The 21,407-nt window shown below is 43.8% G+C and overlaps 1 protein-coding gene across 1 annotated transcript; it reads right to left on the bottom strand.

The window, feature by feature from the left end:
• Positions 1-1,602: 1,602 nt before the first annotated feature.
• On the bottom strand, positions 1,603-7,496 carry LOC123070729 (proteasome subunit alpha type-2). The gene is made up of 11 exons (XM_044494034.1): positions 7,224-7,496; positions 7,039-7,115; positions 4,428-4,492; positions 4,282-4,328; positions 3,540-3,615; positions 3,354-3,421; positions 2,937-3,006; positions 2,623-2,708; positions 2,351-2,413; positions 2,206-2,271; positions 1,603-1,879 (listed from the first exon to the last, which is right to left on the bottom strand). The coding sequence occupies exons 1-11, from the start codon at positions 7,262-7,264 to the stop codon at positions 1,831-1,833; spliced, it is 708 nt and encodes a 235-aa protein (XP_044349969.1). The 5' UTR covers positions 7,265-7,496; the 3' UTR covers positions 1,603-1,830.
• Positions 7,497-21,407: the final 13,911 nt, after the last annotated feature.

The raw sequence follows: 21,407 nt of genomic DNA on the forward strand, positions 1-21,407 counted from the left end.
GCGCGTGGTACACGAGGACGGGTTGGAAGGCCGGAGGTGCATACACTATTCTCCTTTCCATTTATTTTCCAAAATCGATTGTTGTCTCACAGTTGATGTGAGCTATTATGCTATAATCACTACTAGAAGGGTTAGGTGCGCTTTGATGCGCCGTTGATGTTGTTGAGTTTCTTTAAAACATTACTCATTCTGTTTCAAAATATAAGATGTATTACAATTTTTTTAAAGTCAAACAGTTTTAAGGTTGATCAAATTTGTAGAGAAATACATCAAAATTCATAATAACAAATCGGTATAATTAGATTCATCATGAAATGAATTTCCCTTTTTTTTGCTTAATATTGTGGTTGTTGACATTTTTGGCTCTAACTTTGTCAAAGTTAAAGGAATTTGACTTTTCGAAAAATAATAGTGTTCTATTTTTTTTTATTGTTTGATGATTTGATGGGCCTTTCTCGATGTGATTCTGTGTTATCCGCTAGAATTACATATTTATGTGGGGAAATTTCTGCGTCGGTAGCTGCATGTACTATATTGGTGCTACAGTGTCATATGGTGTGGTGTTTCTTTATGTTTTTATAAGCCGGTTGCTGCTGATTGATTTGAAAAAGTATTGACTCCATAATTTAATACCTCAATCGAATTGAAGAGTTTTAAAATTAGGGAACAATAATGACTCAAAATAATTGAATAAGAGAGCTCCTTGAGCAGTTGTTGACCTAGTCAAAATTGAGTGACTCGATTTAAATTGAAGACCTCAATTAATTGGGAGGCCTTAAAAATTGGGAAGCATAGTGTATAGTATTAAAAAATTAAATGAGAGAGTTTTGATAAATTGTTGACCCATTCAAAATCAGGTGATCCAATTTCAGTTGGATATCTCAATTGATTGTGAGCCCTTTAAAATTTAGGAGCTTAGTGTTATCAATTCTTTGAACGAGGTCGACAAGCATTGTCAGGCTTTCTTTTGAAAAGGAGAAGATCATGTCAATAAGGGCCGCCGAAGTGGTGTCGGACAACTTCCTCTCATTTCCTTCCTATTTCTAGGCGGCTAGGCCAAACTTTTTCCTCCAGACTTTACCGGCAAGCCTATGAATTTCCCTCCCATCCGCTTGCCGATCCGATGGCCAATGGCTGGAAGGAAAATTCCGATGCCTCAGTTAGTAGTTTAGGCTAGAATTTTTTAGCCTCATAAAACTGCCCGGCTGTCATCAACAAGGCCAAGCCAACTCCTATTAAGAAGAGTGATAATCTCGATGTAATTTCTACTCCCTCCGTCCCATAATGTAAAACGTTTTTTCACACTACACTAGGGACGGAGGGAGTATTATGTATGAGATGCTATGTGCTTCCGATGAACTTTTATAATAGATCTGATCTTTTTCGCAAAAAATAAAGCATCGGGGCCGTCACACGGAGATGAGCTGATGTAATTTTCTCATATTTCCCCTTTCTTTTCTCCCTGGCTTGTCCTTGCAATTTATTTGCTCTTATTAGTACGGTCCAAAGAAAGAACTAGTAGTACATGTTGAGTGGTAAGTACCCACCAACGATAGTTTCTTTCTTGCTTTGTTTCCAAGCTGATAATCATGAGGGACCAGATTAAAATGACCAAGCAAATCCAGAGATTGGCCAAACAAAACATACACCTAACATTAGGTTATCTTCCATGTCCACAATGCCATCCACAAGGCTTCAAATGTAAGTTCTTCCGGTGTCACTGGAGCGAATCAGTTTACAATATGTTTAAGTGACCAATTAAAAACATGAGACAAGCTTCATGGACCGGAAACTTTTCTTCTTCGAGGCAGTAAACTGTCAACGGGCAACTTACTCCACCTCTTCCAAGAAATCCTTGATCTCTGCTGGAGTTAAAACTCTGCATTTTGAACGGGAAGTGTTACTAGTCAGAATGCAGAAAGGAATTTGTACTCTAATCAAACAGCTTATGACAGTTACAACCGATAAAATAAGAGTAGAAGCGCACACATATTGGACACATACTAAAAATTGCAGGCAAATACAAAATACACGACCAAGAGAAACATGAACAGATTAGTTAAGAGTAGCACAAGTTTTTAGCGAGCAAATGAAAGTTATTGTGACAGTGTTAAGTTAGTAAGGGTTGAAAAAAGAGGCAAAAGGAAAAATTGTATCGCTAACTATGTTGCAGTAAAAACAGCATAATTGACTTTCTATACATACTTGAATTCGCGGTCAGCCCGGATAACTCCAATTTCAATGTTGTTGGCAGAGATTTGACCTTCATATCTGCAAGTCCAGAAACAGTCAGTACTCAATAAGCAACCGAATTGGCAGCATAAGCCAACTACGAGAAAGATGTAGATACCCTTCTTTCAGAGTCAAAATTGCAGTATGAATGGCATCATCAAGCTCCATATCTTCGGTGTATCTAGAAGTTAAAGCTATGTCAGTTAAATCATGACCATGCAAAAAGGGAAAATAATAACAACCTTGACAACATACATGCTGCTTGTATTAGTGAACGGATGAACAGTAATAGAATGCAATTTAGTATGATTATCAGATTGAAAATAATAACAGTCAAGCATTAACAGTGACCATAGTAGTGGTAGGATAGATGATAGATCCTCCATCTACCTTTTCTCAAGAAATGTCTTTGCATTTGACACATTTTTCCCCATCGCTGATGCTTTCCAGGAGAAGTAAGATCCTGATGGGTCAACCTATAGAAAGAATCAACAATGAGAAATTTTGTTACTATTAACTACACCCTAACTATATGAGTTCATGACATGTGAAACATCAGTCAAAAGTAATACAAATCCTATGACATGTGAAATATCAGTCAAAAGTAATACAAATCTGGTGCAAACTAACAAGCGACAGAATATGAAATAGTAGTAAGGGAAATAACAAGGTCTCTATCATGTACAGTAGCTCTTTGCACATACCTGATACAACTGCGGACCATTGTCATCGTACCCAGCAATCAACAGTGATACACCAAATGGTCTTACACCACTGCAACAAACAAGGTTATAACTACGACGTGTATTTCAATGAAGTTTTGAACTGAACTTTTGGGTTTTGGCTGACACATGTAAAACAAATCAAAATACATTGGACAATCAAATCTTATCTACTATTATATGTACGAGTGTTGACTTGCGCCATGACTGTAGCATTTTAAAACCTCAGTTTCTTGAGCTCACCTATTAAGTTATATTTCATATTTGAGTTCTTGTTATCAAAAACATCAGTCAAAAGTAATACAAATCCTATAACTTTCTCTAGGTATAACAAGTGACTGATTTAAACAATTTCATTAGTAGTATAATAAATAGAAAGTGCAAAGTATAGTAGCATACCCAGATTGTGTGAACTCCTGCATAACAGCAGCAGTCTCTCGGACAAGCTGGGTCACTGGGATGGTTTCCTGCATTTGGAAATGAATAATAATCAGAGAACATATATATTTACTAGAGGAAAATGATAGAACATGGCTACAGGTGACCTGTACATTAGCCAAAGTGGCAATTTATTAAAATGACTACCTTGTACAACCGATAATACTGCTGTGCCTGCTTCCGACTTTTTCTGACAAGAACGCGGAAATCTGGACCCATCCCACTGGAAACAACAAGTAGGTAAGTGCACATACATGCAACAAGAGACACTTGGAAATTGCAAGAAACACCAAATTTCAGTGACATCAACTGGAAAATATATTGATGGAGCCATGGTGGCAAGTCGGGAGATTTAATAAACAGTTTGGAAAAGGTGTGGTTATTCTGATAGCTTAGCTGTTGATCTCCAATGTGCACTTCTGTGGTCAAGCAATGCTCTAGGTAATAGCTTGCACCAGTACTAGTTTGCATGGTAAATTGGTAATGATAACCCTGCTTGCCCACTCATCATGTCGCCTAAAAAGGGTGAATGATTCATGTTTTCTCCCAGATACCTTACGTTGATTGATTAATCAGCTGGTTTCCTTGCATACTTTGTACAGGTATTTCAAATTTTTGCCTTTTCGGGGCATCTACATATAAGGTGAAATGGATAAAGGGAGGAACTTTCAGACAAATTGTTCATCTTATCCTTTATATATACAACCAGCTCATCAGTGATGAAAGTGAAAAAAATGTAGCAGCAAACACAGCAATACTAGCTCAGACATCATTGAGAATTAAGAACATTAACCAACACATCATTAGTTAGGGTAATACTAATACAATAACAGAGGTAAATATTTCAACAATATAGAAAAATGAATAATAAGCAACACTGGAAAAATACCTGTAGACAACTCCAATATTTGGAGTCAGTGACTGAATCTTCTGCACCTAGAAATTTGCAGGAACGGATTAATTAGCATTTTTCTATTGAGATAACAGCAAAAGATGGCAAGTAGAGAAAAAAAGTAAGGATCATGTTACACTTACAGATGTTTCGTCCACTAAAATAGAAGGCAATTTCTTCTCGGTGGCAATAACTACACCATTGGCAGCTACAAACATGACGCATATATCTCAGAATCAATAAGTCACTCAGAAAGGGAAGTGAAAGTGCTGTAGAACAGTAAAATAACTGATAGAATATGCGCCATACAAACTAAGCTAAAATTCGTTCAATCATTAGTAATTGTAATAGAAGAAACATATCGGTGCTAACTTGTAGCTATATAAAGAGTGCATGTCAAACATTAATTTTTTTTGTTGATATCAAACATTAGCTTCATTCAGTTGTCAATAAAAGGTCATAGGCGAAAAACCAATAGACCACTCTTTAACTTCACAACACAGCACAATACAACTGCTTGGTATGCTGAAAAGCAAACTAAGTGGTATGCTGGAAAAGAAGAAAACCAATAATGTGCAATTGTTCACTTATCATGAATTTGTTATTATTCTAAATCTCCTAGGGCCTCAGTGAGTAGACATCATCCGGCCACTCTACCAGTAAGCAAAAAGAATCAAACAACTCCAAGGTACATATAAATCCAAAGAACGCACTCTTAACAGTTTCTGTGGAACATCCAAGTACAAGAAGGCAATCAGAACTCCAAACTTTACAATGGATGTGCTCCTATGTAGTCGGTAGTTTACAGAACATATGTATACTTCTGAAAATATGTCACACCCTCTGTTTTCAAGGCGTCCCTAAGGCGTCGCCTAGGCGACGCTTAGGCGTCAGGGCGCCCTGCGAGGGCAAGGCGTCCACCTCGCCTTAGGTGGGTGTCTAAGGCGTCCGCCTTAAGCTATAAGGCGTCCGAGGCGTCTGCCTAGGCGTCCGAGGCGTTGCCTTAGTCCATTTTGGACGCCTTAGCTTGCCAGGCAGGCAGGGGAGCTGTTTTAGGCGGGAAACAGAGTTTTGGCGGGAAACTAGAATCATGTTGGCGCCAACAGGTAAGAGGGGAGAAAGAGAGAGAGAGAAACAGCCCCAATCCACACACTCCTCCCCCTCCTTCTCTTCAGTGGCTCCTCTCCAGCAGATCTGGTTCCTCCTCCTCTCCAGCAGCTCCTCCCCCTCCTCTCCAACGGTTCCTCCTCTCCAGCAGCTCCTCCTCTTCCTCCTGTCCAGCAGCTCCTCCTCATCCTCCTGTCCAGCAGCTCCTCCTCCTCTGCAGTACAGCAACAACAAGCAAGAGCAACAGTATGCCCAATGCGGAGGGGGAGGATTCAGACTACGTTGAGGATGATGATGATGTGAGCAATGACGATCAAGAGCCAACTAATGTTGACCAAGATGGTGAAGACAACACCAATGCCAATGAGTTTGATGATGATGACTTTTGATTGAGACTTTGAGAGTGGAGAGACATGAGAGAGCTGAGCTGGCCACCTTTATCCCTTTTGCTATGCTGGAATTATCTATTATTCTGTTTGTCTTATGTGGACTACTGGACTTGTGTCATTTGAATTGGTTAATGGTTATGTAATATGCCATGCATTGCAGATTGCAGTTGCACTCATACTTGCTATCTTTCTTTCCACTTTTGTTCGCTGCCTCACTTTTATTTCTATTTTTGTGGAATGTGCACTGGTAAGTGATACATTATTCTAACATATTTGTTCATGACTTCATGTTGATGCAGAATTCTGTTGGGGAGAAAAGCAAGTGCAAAGAGGATGGGGGCTCTACAACAATCAGTTGCAAGGTGTGTATGGCTGTATGCCTAGTTGCTTAATGCCTACCAAATTCTACTTAATTCTGTTGCTTACAAGTCTCTAAGGCGTCGCCTCGCCTTATGCCTCAGCGCTTAGGCAGTGAGGCGCCCCCCCAGCGCCTCGCCTCGCCTTACCGCCTTAAAAACATAGGTCACACCAAACATCAACTTAGCACTCATAAACACAATGTAAAATAATACAGATTAAAAATGAACATGATCAGGCAAACACATTGGCATCATGGGCATGTGTCTATCAAAAGCATTGGATTATTAGCTGATATATCAGTCTTCGTAGACATGAAGAAGCTCCTAAAGCTCAGGCCGTTGCACACGCACACGCAATTCCATGAAGGAAAATTGGGCATAGATCTGCAAATAATCTCAGTGCCTTAAATTGGCACAGTAGCCCTGTCGCCAGCCGCAAACAAAGGAGCAGTGATTATTAACTACTGTATTTCTGATGTGTTAAAAAGGCCTGCACTCCATCCTCTTGTCGTTGGAAGCCTGAATTTATGCAGACTAATGATTTCCATGGCATGTACAAGCAGAAAACATCATATGCAATCGATTAGTCCCACAGCTAGTTCTGTAAATACTACCACGTGATTCTCTGATGCCAAAGGTACAGGAGAAAACCTAACTAAAGAACGGACATCAGCACTGTCACAAGCCGCACCATGTCGAACCCTAAAATGCGAGCTAAATTCACACTTGAGAAACGAGAATGGAAACCCTCCGCATTGACCTAATTTTCTGCATAAAACCCTCACATCGCTGTCTTAAACTTGTCTAAATCACGATACTTCCGCCGCAAATCGATGCTGGCAGCGTATAAGACTACTAATAGCAGAAAGTACAGGGCACGATTACTGCGCGCATCGCACCTTTGATGCCAAGCGAGGTTTGGCCCGATCCGACGGCCGTGAGCGCGTGCTCGATCTGCACCAGCTTCCCCGACGGGCTGCAATGAAATCGGAGGAAAAGTCAGATCAAAGCACCGACATCGCACCTGATGGTGCCCAATCGAGAGGGAGAGGGAGAGGGAGAGGGGGAGAGGGAGGGGACGGACCTGAAGGTGGTGAGGGAGAAGGAGTACTGGCTGTCGCCCATGGCCGAAGCGCGGGACTACCTCGTCCGCTTTCTCGGGTCGCGAGAGGAGATCGGATGGAGCGAGCGAGGCGGCTGCTAGAGAAGAAGGACGGAGGGGGGACGGGAAGGAAGTAGTGTCGAACGCGAAGAGAAGAGGAAAACGGAGAAGAGCGGAGTGTTTCGCAAGAAGATGATTCTGGGCCGGAACCGGAAACTGCAAGGTTTTCAGAAGGCGCTGAGAGCCACTCTGACCGATTTTCTCCGAGAGCTCCTTTATTTCAAAGAAATTTTATTAAAAAAATAGAGGATTTGGGTTCTTACAAGAAAAAAAGGGTGGAAATTTAATTCTTACGATTATAATCTTTAGAATTTTTTCATGGGATTTATTTGTACTACAATTTGGAGGAAATTTCTCATCTACTCAAACTTTTTCATATAATTCCTTCATTTTCTTGTGTTATCAAACACTCTTCTATTCACAGAGCTTTGCGTGTGCACGTGCGTACCCCTTCGCCCATACGCAAGGGCACCCAGCCACTAGGGTTTCCTGTGCCTCGCCAGCGCCGTCACCGGCCTACCTCGTCTCATATGGCCTTAAGGTCGGCCATGGAGGTGTGATGGATCCCGGCCATTGCCGACGGAAGGGCTCTGTTTTTTTATGTATTTTTGTTTTGTTTTGTTAGGGCTTGTGTCTTGCTCGGAGAGGCGAGAAGATGGCGGCTCTTTAAAGATGGAATAGGTTTTTCCTGTCTAGCCCACTCCCGACGGTGCTTTTAACGTTGTCAGAGGGCATGTGGAGGTTTGTCTCCGGTGGATCACGTGAGATTCGGTCTGCATTTGTCTTCGATGGATCCGCGTGGATCGGTCTTCGTTCGTGTGTCTACCTGTTGGATCCCTCCGATCTACGCTTCTCTTCATCGGCGACGGTTGTTGTTATGGTGTGTTGATCTTGTAGGGGCTTAGCATGACGACTGACTGTTTACTACAACAAGGTCTTACATTGATAACTGGTGAATAGATGACGATGGGGTGCCTTCGCTCCTTCCGTGCTTGTAGTCGTCACTAGATGGTCTACGGACATGGATGTAGGCCTTACTTATGGCGTTCTTTATATTACCTTGACAATTGACGAATAGATCAAAAGTTTTTCCTCAAAAAAAACTCATCTATTCAAATTCCCGCAGTTTTGAAGTACCATACAATACAAGAGGACGTAACTCCATCCCTGCTATTTTCCCTTCATGTGTTTTGAGAATTCTATTAATCAAGGAGGCTTTAAAATGGTTTTGGATATTTATTTAGTTATTTATTTTTCTCTTCTATTTCTTTTGTATACGTGCATCTAAAGTATATTTCAACTCTAATTTTGCATCAATGTAATTCTAAATTTTCACATTTGAACATCACATGATTCAAACATTTTAAACTCGTAATTTCAAATGTTCAAATTTATACGCTGACACAACATAGGGTCAAAATGCATTAAATGATTCAAATAAAACATGGATAAACACGATCAAGCACCATGAAACTATTCCCCATGTAGATGCTACTGTGTTCCTTAGTATTTCCTCGACCCCCTTTAACAGTACGGTGTTTCCTATGACTCAAGAAAGAGAAAATGAAAGTCTTCACGCTTCATGTTCCTCGAATGATTGCCAAGTCTTCAAGGTCACACCAATTTCTTCACTTTCAAAGTCTTCAGAAATCCAAAGTCTTCAGTTGAAGAACTTCATTTTTAGGGGTCGACTTTCTCTGTAAATATTAAACTCCTCATAGACTTATAGACCTGTGTACACTCACAAACACATCAGTCCCTTAACCTATAAGTCTTCAATACACCGAAATCACTAAGGGGCACTAGATGCATTTACAATCTTCCCCTTTTTGGTGATTGATGACAATATAGGTTAAGTTTTCAACGGGGATAAATATGTGAAGTGTAAGTACTGATGTTAAGAAATTTGATTGCAAGATATAGAAGAACTCCCCCTGAAAATGTGCATAGTGAGGAATTTGCTTTTGAAGCAATGCACACTTGAAAAGTATAATCATGAAGATCTCCCCCTATATCTTGTAATTCATACACGCATTTGACATATAATATGAAGAATTTGAAATGCATGATGAAATATGTTGACTGATGTAATTCAGCATGCGTGCATTAACATTAATAAGGAATAAGCATGCAGAAGAACTCAGCAAAAGTATCAGGCCACCATAGAGTTTAAGATTACAACTCGATCCAGCAAAGTCATCAAAAGAACGAGAGTTGTAACTTAGAAAAAACGCCCATATAAGATAGACCCGCTTGAAGACTAACTCAAATTTCTCCCCCTTTGTCATCGAATGACCAAAAGGGTTGAAACATGAGGACTAACGCCCCTAAAGAATATCAGGATGATGGAGGAGCGCCAGCGTTGGTGGGGTCTTGAGTCATTGTAGGGCCTGCCGCAGTGTCGTCCAAGTCTTCGAACTCGTCCGTGTCGCGTGATGAGGAATATGAACTGGCAACCAAGGAAGGAACCTTGACCTTCTTGTATTTCTTTGATGGAGGAGCAGACCAGTCAAAATCTTCCTTGAAGCCCATTTGCTTCAGATCTTCTTCACCATAGAGATGTGAAAGAATAGCCCAGGTGCGATCAAAAACTTCGTGGAGGTAGTAATGGTTTTTCTTCACTGCATTATGTGTAGAAGTCATGTTGTGAAGAATAGAGCCAAACTGACGCTTAACCCATTTGTGGTTTCGATCCACCTTCTGGTGAAGACTAAGAAGCAGCTCACGGTCAATCATCACACGAGGAGCAGTGGCTTGAGGATTTGGCTTGGATGCATTTGCAGCAGAATCATGAGTGGCAGAGTCATCATTGGTGAAAAAAGATGCAGCTTTGCGGAACTGACCATCCAATAGACGAATGCCTTCATCGATAACAGCTGGTGCCTTGCCCTTCTCATCAGCTGAGGAATATGTCCGCTTGAGGACTTCAATCGGGGGCAAGTAGCTGAGGTGATTCTGAAAGTCAGCTTTGTAGTTGAGTGAAGACCTTGTTCTGAGGAATCTCATAATCCAAGGAGCATAAGGCTTCAGCTCAAACGGTGAAAGTGCAACATTTGCCAGAGTCCTCATGGAGAAATCATGATAATTGATAGGGATGCCATGCATGATGTTGAATAGCATATTCTTCATCATCCCAATAATTTCCTCATCGGATGAGTCATGGCCTTTGATAGGACCCATAGTCTTCATCAGAATGCGATAGATGGTTCTTGGCACATACATCAATTCCTTTACGAGGAATTTGGTCCTTGGGGCTTGACCAGGCTTCAGAGGCTTCATGAGCACTTGCATGTAATGAGCAGTGAGTTCATGCTCATCATACAGACAATGAGCACCGTCAGGTGGAGGACTGATTGGCAGGGCACGAAGCAATTCAGAGGCCGGTGCCTTGTAGTGAGTGTTTTCGGTCATCCAGTCCAACACCTAAGAGTTGATGTCATCAGCATCACCTGTGATATGCAGTGTTGCGTAGAACTAAAGAGTGAGCTCTTCATTCCAGTCAACTATGTATGAGCAAAAGTTGAGCAAGCCTGCATCATGAAGCATACTGAGGACTTGAAAGAAGCAAGGCATTGATTCCATGTCCACGTGAGGAATATGCTCGTGGTCGAAGACTTTGTCCTTATTGAGCAGCAATGAAGAATAGAAGTTGGCCTGGCTGGCAGTCCAGAAATGCTTCCTTCTAAGACGAGCATTGTCGTAAGGGTTGAAGTTAGTGAAGAACACATGCTCGCCGAAGAAATCATCAGCCTTGAATTTTTGCTTCTTTGAGAAGGGATCCTTTGGCTTGGGTTGAGGAGTGTTAGTTAATTGCATCACCACCTCATGAATCACAATCTCAGGATCCACAGACTAAGGAATTTCAGGCTCTTCTTCAGCTGCAGCCTGGGTCTTCAATTCTTCATTTACCATTTCTTCAGCACTAGTGGCTGGAATTTCTTCATGGACGGACGGGGTTGCATGAGGTTCTTCAGATCCCATTTGTACTTCAGTAGCAGCTGGGGACTGAGGAATTGCTTGAAGTGGAGTGAACATTGGAGAGTTGGGGTGCTGATTTTCCCAAAAGTCATTATTTAGCACAGGTGTGGTACAGCCAATGTCCACACCCTCATCTTCCATTTCTTCAACGTCGGCCTCTTCAGCAGTGAACTGAGGCATAGGCGAGGAGACAACTGGTGTTGAAGGGATTTCTTCCACTTCAATTTCTTCATCCAACTGCTCTAACAAAGCAGCAGAAGGGTTCTCTTCATCGGATTTGCTTGGAATCACATAATCTTCACCAAAAGGAACAAGGTCCTTTGATGGCATGAATGAGATAGGAACGACATCATTTGGGTTGTGAAATGAGCTTGTTAAAGGCTTCATCTTCTTCGAAGCTGAAGAATCTGATGAAGTTGATGCCTTCCTTTTCTTCACAGCTGCACGCTCTGTAGCCTTGGTCTTCTTCGCATCTGATGCAGATGGAAGGATCGGAGTTGGTGTAGGCACAGGAGGAGCAGAGGAATTTGGTTCAGTTTCTTCAGGCGCAACTGATGCAGTTGCCCTGACTTCTTCATTTTCTTCAGGCGCACCACTAGTGGATACCCTGGCAATTTCTTCAGTGGCTGGAATGGAGTCATCAGCCCTGGTACTTTCATTTTCTTCAGCAGCCTGAATGTCATCAGCGGTGCTGGCATGTTCTTCAGTGGGCTGAGCAGATGCTTCAGCCGGAGTAACTTCAATGTGCACAGGAGCAGCAACACTTGAAGTGAATTTCTTCGTCAGGTTGACGAACCGGACCTTGGCGCCCTTCCAATCAGCGTAGTAGCGATTGAATTCATCACTCAGTTGCTTGATTTCAGCTTGCAAGGCAACGAGTTGATCAGGGGTAAGAGTGAGGACATTGTCCTTGAGGTAGCGCTGCTTCTTGTACTGCGCTTTCTTCAACCTTCTGCCTTCTTCAAATTTCCACTTCTCTTCCTCAATGAAGGCAGTCAGAGCATGACTTTGACCAGGAGAGAGGTTCATCTTTGGCAAAGGCGTGTTAGGGTCCTTGTGCCATAGGTCAATGAAGTCGAGGAGCAACTTTGGATCCAATAGCAGTGGCACATTGCTGCCTTTGGCTCTAGCGGCCCTGGCTTGCCTGTCTCTGATGATTTCGGCAAGTTCTTCATCATCAGTCTCATCGTCATCAGAGGGCACTTGGAAGGCGACCTGCTTCTTGTGAGGACTTGGTCGAAGGCCTCGTCCAGCAGTGGCCTTTGTCTTTAGAAGAGAGGGGCCAGCTGAGGAACTTGCAGATGCTCCTGAGGCAATTGAGATACCTGTAGTCCTTTGGCACGTGGCGAGATGCACAGGTGCAGAGGATTTGGTCGGAGTAGCTGAAGACTTTGTCGGAGGAGCTAAGGACTTTGAAGGAGGAGGAGCAGTTTGAGGAATTGGCCATGAGGGCTTTGAAGAATCTGGCCTTGAGGGCATTGCTGAGGAACTTGGCCATGAGGGCATTGAGGGAGAAGCACTTGGCTTATGCGCAGGTTTCTTGGGCATTGCCTTCCTCGGCTTACTAGCAGAGGCCTCAGTAGCGGTAGCAGCAGCAGTAGAGTCTTCATTGAATTTTCTCACTGCTTGCTTGGCCAGTTTGTCCTGGCACTTTGCCCATTCATCAGCATAGTCCTCACCGCGCTTGAGGCTGGTGGGATCTGCCACTTGGCCTGGTGCCAATGGAGGTCTTGAGCATGGAGGTGAGTGCGAATTTCTTCATATACTTGGGAGTAACATACCTGTACTCCCTCCATTCCCATGCCCATCTCCTCTCTATCCTTTGTATGCGCACCTTGCGCTGATTTTTGTCCTCCTTGCCAAATTTGGCCTCATCAGGAGTGCAGTATCCAGCATAAATGTCCTCAGGGATTTCGAAAGCAGTATTGACCTCAGGACTCTTCCCACCCTTCTGTGGCTTCTTACCTTCAGCCATTTTCTTCATCTGAGGAATATGAACAACTGAAGTTTCTAAAGAGGTGTGCAACTTTTCTTCGAGGAATGCTGCAAATGAGTTAAGTTGATGAGAACCTAGTGATTCAGCAGCGGACATTTGTACCTGTGAACAAAGTATAGTTGCGAGGAATTTGGAGAGGTCATATGCGTTCTCAGAAAGTTTTTAAAAAGAATAGGTTTGAGGAATTTGACCAGATGAGTCTTGAGGAATTTCACTAAGCGTTCTTTGTCTTAGGTTCCAGAGTTGTATAGATTGAAAATCCACACAATTGAGGAATCTTGATGAAAATCATTGGTTAGAGAAACGGATCAAGAGTAGATGACATGTGAGGTGTTCATGTGTGTGAAGATTTGAAGAATAAACACCTTTAAAGATTTTCAAGGAAACATATGAATCAAAGAGGGCATTAAAAGTAAGTTTTAATTACCCAAGTTGAAGAACATGACGAACTGGGAAGTGTAGATGTGAAGTTCGTCAGTTCAGATCTTCCACGCCCTAACTTGGCAGAGGAAGATGACTACGGCGGCGGCGGAGTGAAGATATCCGCTACCGGCGCGAGTACGACAGCGATGAGGTCGAGGCAGTGAAGCTCTTCCTCACCGACGACGATGAAGTAGCGACGGCGCTAGGGTTTGGGGAGCTCGAGCGGGAGTGAGAGCGAGCGGAGTAAAAATGAAGTGAGGAAGAGGCAGTGGTATTTATAGAGGGAGTGAAAAACTGTACGCCCGAGGAAATCGGACGAACGTGCCCCTGGCCCTTCTCATTCGCTTGACATGTGTCACCCACGTACTGAGAGGTGGCGATCGTGTAGGATCGTGGGTAAATAGATAAGTATTGTCGTGGGATGCGGAACGGTTTGAGCGGCAAAGCCGAAAATTCAGATAAGATAAGTTAAAAGTTCCGTTCGTAATTTCTTCAGCTATCAAGGACACAGTGAAGATTTTGAACGAGTTTCAAATAGAACGCACATGAATAATTTGTAAACAGACTGGGTTGAGTTTAGCATAGAGATGGAAGGGTCCGATCACATTCACTTAGCAGAAGAAAACAACTTGAAGAATTAGCAATAAGTGAATGTTGTAGAGGACATAAACTCATATATATATATATATATATATATATATATATATATATATATATATATATTCAAATGAAGAACAACACCGGAAAGAATGAAGACAATGCAAAGTTGAAGAATTTGAAAAACCAAGGAATTTCAAAAACGAAGAAAAACTCAAATTGAAGATTTTCAACTTTGGTTGGTGGCGCAACCCACCGTATAAGAAAGCTGATTTCAGACACCGCGTATAATTGTCATATGGCTCTGAGAATCAATTTCTTCATTAATTTCTTCACACTTAGAGGGTTAGTATTCATTGATTAAATAAAAACGTTACTTCGTGTGTTGCGCATCTAAGTCATCAAGTCAGCATAAGTGTTAGGATGTGTGTCCATTTCAGAGAACATTCAAAGATTCTAGGATATTTAGCTCACACTGCAACTTGCTAAATCTCTTCTCATCTAAGGGCTTAGTGAAGATATCGGTTAGCTGGTCTTCAGTGCTAATGTGGTCGATGGAGATGTCGCCCTTCAACACATGATCACGAAGAAAATGATGACGAATCTGGATGTGCTTGGTCTTCGAGTGCTAAACTGGGTTATGAGAAATCTTGATAGCACTCTCATTATCGCAGTAGAGAAGCACATTCTTCATGTTGACGCCATAGTCCTTGAGTGTTTGCTTCATCCATAGTAGTTGAGCACAGCACGATCCAGCAGCAATGTACTCAGCTTCTGCAGTGGAGAGTGATACACAGTTCTGTTTCTTCGAGGGCCAACAGACCAAAGATTATCCGAGGAAATGGCATGTGCTTGACGTTGACTTGCGGTCCACACGATCGCCAGCATATTCAGAGTCTGAATATCCAATGAGATCAAACGAAGAGCCCTTGGGATACCATAATCCAAGTGTTGGTGTGTGAGCTAGATATCGAAGAATATGCTTCACAGCCTTATGGTGTGATTCCTTCGGTGTAGCTTGAAATCGGGCACACATGCAAACACTAAGCATAATATCCGGCCTAGATGCACATAGGTACAATAAAGAGCCAATCATGGAGCGGTATACCTTTTGATCGAAGTCTTTTACCATTTTCATCAGTGCATAGATGGCCATTTGTGGGCATTGGAATTTTGACCCCTTTGCAATCTTGCATGCCGAATTTCCTTAATACGTCCTTGAGGTATTTCTCCTGAGATATGAATATCCCATTGCGTTGTTGACAAATTTGAAGACCTAAAAAGAATTTTAATTCTCCCATCATAGACATTTGATATCATTCACTCAACATATAGGCAAATTCATCACTGTATCGTTGGTCAGTACAGCCAAAAATGATATCATCAACATAAATTTGGCACACAAACAATTCACCATCATAAGATTTAGTGAAAAGTGTTGGGTCGAGTGAACCGGGTTTGAAGCCTTTCTTCATGAGGAATTCCTTCAAAGTATCATACCACGCCTGAGGGGCCTGCTTGAGGCCATACAGGGCCTTATTGAGTCTGAAGACTTTGTCAGGATGCTTTGGATCTTCAAAACCTGGGGGTTGAGCAACATATACTTCTTCCTTAAGCTTATCATTGAGGAATTCACTTTTCAATCCATTTGTTGTAAGATAATATCATGATGGTTAGTGTCGGTGTCAAAACCGGCGGATCTCGGGTAGGGGGTCCCGAATTGTGCGTCTAGGCGGATGGTAACAAGAGACAAGGGACACGATGTTTTTACCCAGGTTCGGGCCCTCTCGGTGGAGGTAAAACGCTACTCATGCTTGATTAATATTGATGATATGGGTAGTACAAGAGTAGATCTACCACGAGATCAAGGAGGCTAAACCCTAGAAGCTAGCCTATGTTATGATTGTTGTTCGTCCTACGGACTAAAACCCTCTGGTTTATATAGACACCGGAGAGGGCTAGGGTTACACAGAGTCGGTTACAATGGTAGGAAATCTACATATCCGTATCGCCAAGCTTGCCTTCCACGCCAAGGAAAGCCCCATCCGGATACGCCAAGGAAAGCCCCATCCGACGGTGATAGTTCGGCTATCCGGACACCCCCTAGTCCAAGACTCCCTCAGTAGCCCCTGAACCAGGCTTCAATGACGACGAGTCCGGCGCGCATATTGTCTTCGGCATTGCAAGGCGGGTTCCTCCTCCGAATAATTCATAGAAAATTTTGAACACCAGGATAGTGTCCGGCTCTGCAAAATAAGTTCCACATACCACCGTAGAGAGAATAATATTTACACAAGTTCAATCTGCTGACGTATCTCGTGGCATGATGTCACACCACGGCCAAGCCTTTATTCGAATTGTTTTTATTGTTCCACCTCAGCATGTTTAGCGAAGCGGCTTCCTTGGCACGTCTTGTCAAAGCAGAGATCGTGTCCCCTTATTCCGGGATTCTCATCAATACGGGCGTGGGTAACCCAACCGTGCCATTGATTGCGGCGCTTGGTAGATAAGCGAGTTTTACCAGGCTGGTGGGGATGCATAGCTTCGTCCGTCCATATATAAGGGGATAAGGATCCACCTTTTTACCTACGCCTTCTTCCTCCTTTGCTTATCCGTTTCCGCGCACTCGAGCTCCAGCGCCCAAGTACGCACATCTCACCTCAAACTTCTCCAACCATGTCCGGAGCGGGAGGCAAGTGAAGGAAATATGCCCTAGAGGCAATAATAAAGTTATTATTTATTTCCTTATTTCATGATAAATGTTTATTATTCATGCTAGAATTGTATTAACCGGAAATATGATACATGTGTGAATACATAGACAAACATATAGTCACTAGTATGCCTCTACTTGACTAGCTCATTAATCAAAGATGGTTATGTTTCCTAACCATAGATATGTGTTGTCATTTGATTAATGTGATCACATCATTAGGAGAATAATGTGATTGAGATGACCCATTCCGTTAGCCTAGCACTTGATCGTTTAGTATGTTGCTATTGCTTTCTTCATGACTTATACATGTTCCTGTAACTATGAGATTATGCAACTCCTGTTTACCGGAGGAACACTTTGGGTACTACCAAAGGTCACAATGTAACTGGGTGATTATAAAGGAGTACTGCAGGTGTCTCCGAAGGTACATGTTGAGTTGGCGTATTTCGAGATTAGGTTTTGTCACTCCGATTGTCGGAGAGGTATCTCTAGGCCCTCTCATTAATGCACATCACTATAAGCCTTGCAAGCAATGTGACCAATGAGTTGGTTAAGGGATGATGCATTACGTAACGAGTAAAGAGACTTGCCGGTAACGAGATTGAACTAGGTATTGGATACCGACGATCAAATCTCGGGCAAGTAACATACCGATGACAAAGGGAACAACGTATGTTGTTATGCGGTTTGACCGATAAAGATCTTCGTAGAATATGTAGGAACCAATATGGGCATCCAGGTTCCTCTATTGGTTATTGACCGAGAATATTTCTAGGTCATGTCTACATAGTTCTCGAACCCGTAGGGTCCGCACGATTAACGTTACGATGACAGTTATATTATGAGTTTATGAGTTTTGATGTACCGAAGGAGTTCGGAGTCCCGGATGAGATCAGGGACATGACGAGGAGTCTCAAAATGGTCGAGACATAAAGATCGATATATTGGACGACTATATTCGGAGTTCGGAAAGGTTCCGAGTGATTCGGGTATTTTTCGGAGTACCGGAGAGTTACGAGAATTCGCCGGGGAGTATATGGGCCTTATTGGGCTATACGGGGATAGAGGAGAGAGGCCAAAAGGAAAGAGGCCTGCGCACCCCCTCTGGTCCGAATTGGACAAGGGGGGCAGCCCCCTTTTCCTTTTCCCTCTCCCCCTCTTTCCACTTCTCCTACTCCAACAAGGAAGGAGGGAGTCCTACTCCCGGTGGGAGTAGGACTCCCCTTGGCGCGCCCCCTCCTAGGCCGGCCGCACCTCCCCCTCCCTCCTTTATATACGGGGGCAGGGGAGCACCCCATGACACACAAGTTGATCTACAGATCGTTCCTTAGCCGTGTGCGGTGCCCCCCTCCACCATATTCCACCTCGGTCATATCGTCGCGGAGTTTAGGTGAAGCCCTGCGCCGGTAGAACATCATCATCGTCACCACGCCGTCATGCTGACGGAACTCATCCCCGAAGCTTTGCTGGATCGGAGCCCGAGGATCGTCATCGAGCTGAACGTGTGCTGAACTCGGAGGTGCCGTGCGTTCGGTGCTTGGATCGGTCGGATCGTGAAGACGTACGACCACATCAACCGCGTTGTGCTAACGCTTCTGCTTACGGTCTACGATCGTGATGAGGACATCAATACCATTTTTACACCCACAACCCCTACTGCTACATATACGGGACCAATTACTAGAGCTCGCGCACGCCAATTAAATTATCAGGTACTTTTGTTTCTTGGTAATGATTCTAATGTTCATGAGAACATGATGCTGCCTAAATTGGATACATTTGTTTTGCTTACAAATGAAGGGCCTAGCTTGGAGAAGGATGAACATTGGAGCAAGAACAAGCATGGAGATGATGCCATGCGCAAGGGGAACAAGAACGGAGTTACAAGTGATGATTTCAGGACTTTGAAGCCACCATAATGGGTGCATGAAGCCTTGGACGAAATATACAAGATGCCACTTCATAAAATTTTGTCCCGAGGCTATTATAGGTGCTGCGTCACCTTTTTATTGGGCCAGGCCCATGTAATTTCGAAATACATAAGTATAGGCTATTTTTAGAGTCCGTATGTGTGGGGAAACAAGAGATAGGGTTGATTTCGGACCCCTCCACCAAGGGCCACGAAATTCCCCCTCTCTTCCTCCATATATACAGCCCTTAGGGCACCGTTTAGACTTTGGGTTTTGTTTAGATTAAAGTTCGCCATAGCTGCAACTTCGCGTACTTCGTTTGTGTTCAACGACCAGACAAAGGCGTCACAGAACCCCACCTTGATCAATAAAGCTTTCATCTTATATTCGCAATATCCAGATTGCAATCTTAGTTTCTTGCTTGTTCTTCGTTTGCTCGCAGGAAACAGACCCTCGTGGTCAGGTTGATCGTGCTCCGGCATGGTCAATAACCTCTCGGAGTTGGTTTAGCGATTGCTAAGGCGCGACGTCCTCGCATGTTCGTAGTCGGATTGTCAAAGTCGACTTCCACCAAAGCGATATCCATCATCTCATCGAAAGACGGGACACCTTTGCCTCTATCAGAGGGTACGTGGACAACACTCTCCCCTCTCGTTGCTATGCCATCACCATGATCTTGCGTGTGCGTAGGAAATTTTTGAAATTGCTACGTTCCCAAACAGTGGCATCTGAGCCAGGTTTTATGCGTAGATGTCATATGCACGAGTAGAACACAAATGAGTTGTGGGCGATACAAGTCATACTGCTTACCAGCATGTCATACTTTGGTTCGGCGGTATTGTGAGATGAAGCGGCCCAGACCGACATTACGCGTACGCTTACGCGAGACTGGTTTCACCGTTACGAGCACTCGTGCTTAAAGGTGGCTGGCGGGTGTCTGTCTCTCTCACTTTAGCTGAATCGAGTGTGGCTACGCCCGATCCTTGAGAAGGTTAAAACAACACTAACTTGACAAACTATCGTTGTGGTTTTGATGCGTAGGTAAGAACGGTTCTTGCTAAGCCCGTAGCAGCCACGTAAAAATTGCAACAACAAAGTAGAGGACGTCTAACTTGTTTTTGCAGGGCATGTTGTGATGTGATATGGTCAAGACGTGATGCTATATTTTATTGTATGAGATGATCATGTTTTGTAACCGAAGTTATCGGCAACTGGCAGGAGCCATATGGTTGTTGCTTTATTGTATGAAATGCAAACGCCCTGTAATTGCTTTACTTTATCACTAAGCGGTAGCGATACTCGTAGAAGCAATAGATGGCGTAACGACAACGATGCTACGATGGAGATCAAGGTGTCGCGCCGGTGACGATGGTGATCACGACGGTGCTTCGAAGATGGAGATCACAAGCACAAGATGATGATGGCCATATGATGCGGAGCATCCCACATTCATCCCCATGTACACTCCGACTACTCTCCAAACCCCAAGTGGACATATGACGAGACCTCGAACCTACGCCATTGGACACAAGGTGAACTCGCTCCTCTCCGAACCATCACTTTCTACATGTGAGATATGGCTACTACCTCCAACGTGTGTTCTATGCATGATCAAGTACTTGGAGGAAAGCCACGAAGCCACCACATCCAACGGAAGAGCTAGCGAGGACGCCAAGTACAAGGACCCAGAGAAGAAGCTGCGCGAAGCTACAGCCACCAGACGACCGGCCCAGCCCGGACGTCCGGACCCTGAGGACCCGAGCCGAATCCACGGACGACCGGAGCCACCGGACGTCCGACCTCTCTCCAGCGCCCGGACGACCGACGCCGACCGGACGTCCGACACCACCTGTCCGGAGCCAAAACGCCGGACGTCCGACATGCACCGGACGACCGGACCCTCGCGAGCCTCCGGACGTCCGGAACCTGTCGGACGTCCGACGCCTGTGCGCTGCCATGTGTTGGGCCGCAGCCCATGTACCCCCTTCACTTACCCCTTCATGGCCCTAGACTATATATACTCCTCCACCTCCTCCTAATTAGATTTAGCGTTGATTTAGCTCAAGTTACAGATAGAGCTTCGCTCATCTATCGGATCTCCTCCTCGTGAGAGACCGCGGCCTCCTCGGAGAAGATCCTATCGGATTCAAGACCCCCTCGTGGGAAGATCCCCTTGTGGATTCAAGACCTCCTCGCGGAGAAGATCGGTTACCTTTGTATCCCTACCTTTGTTGATTGTGGATCATATGTATCTCTTTGTGTTCGGTGATCTAGCACTTGTGTGATTGATTCCTTGTTGGTTGAGTGTTTTCCCTCGTTCCTCCCCGTGATTTCCTCGTGTTCTTCCACTCGTTGTTCGTGTTTCCCTGTAGGATCCACTCCAAACGTGAAAGATTGTCCACATAGGGTTCCACCCTACATCATCTTGGTATCATGAGCCATGTTGATCACGTTTTGGAGCCCCTACCCCTCGTTTTCTAGCTTGA

This window comes from Triticum aestivum, chromosome 3B, assembly GCF_018294505.1.
Source record: "Triticum aestivum cultivar Chinese Spring chromosome 3B, IWGSC CS RefSeq v2.1, whole genome shotgun sequence".
Classification (NCBI taxonomy): Eukaryota; Viridiplantae; Streptophyta; class Magnoliopsida; order Poales; family Poaceae; genus Triticum; species Triticum aestivum.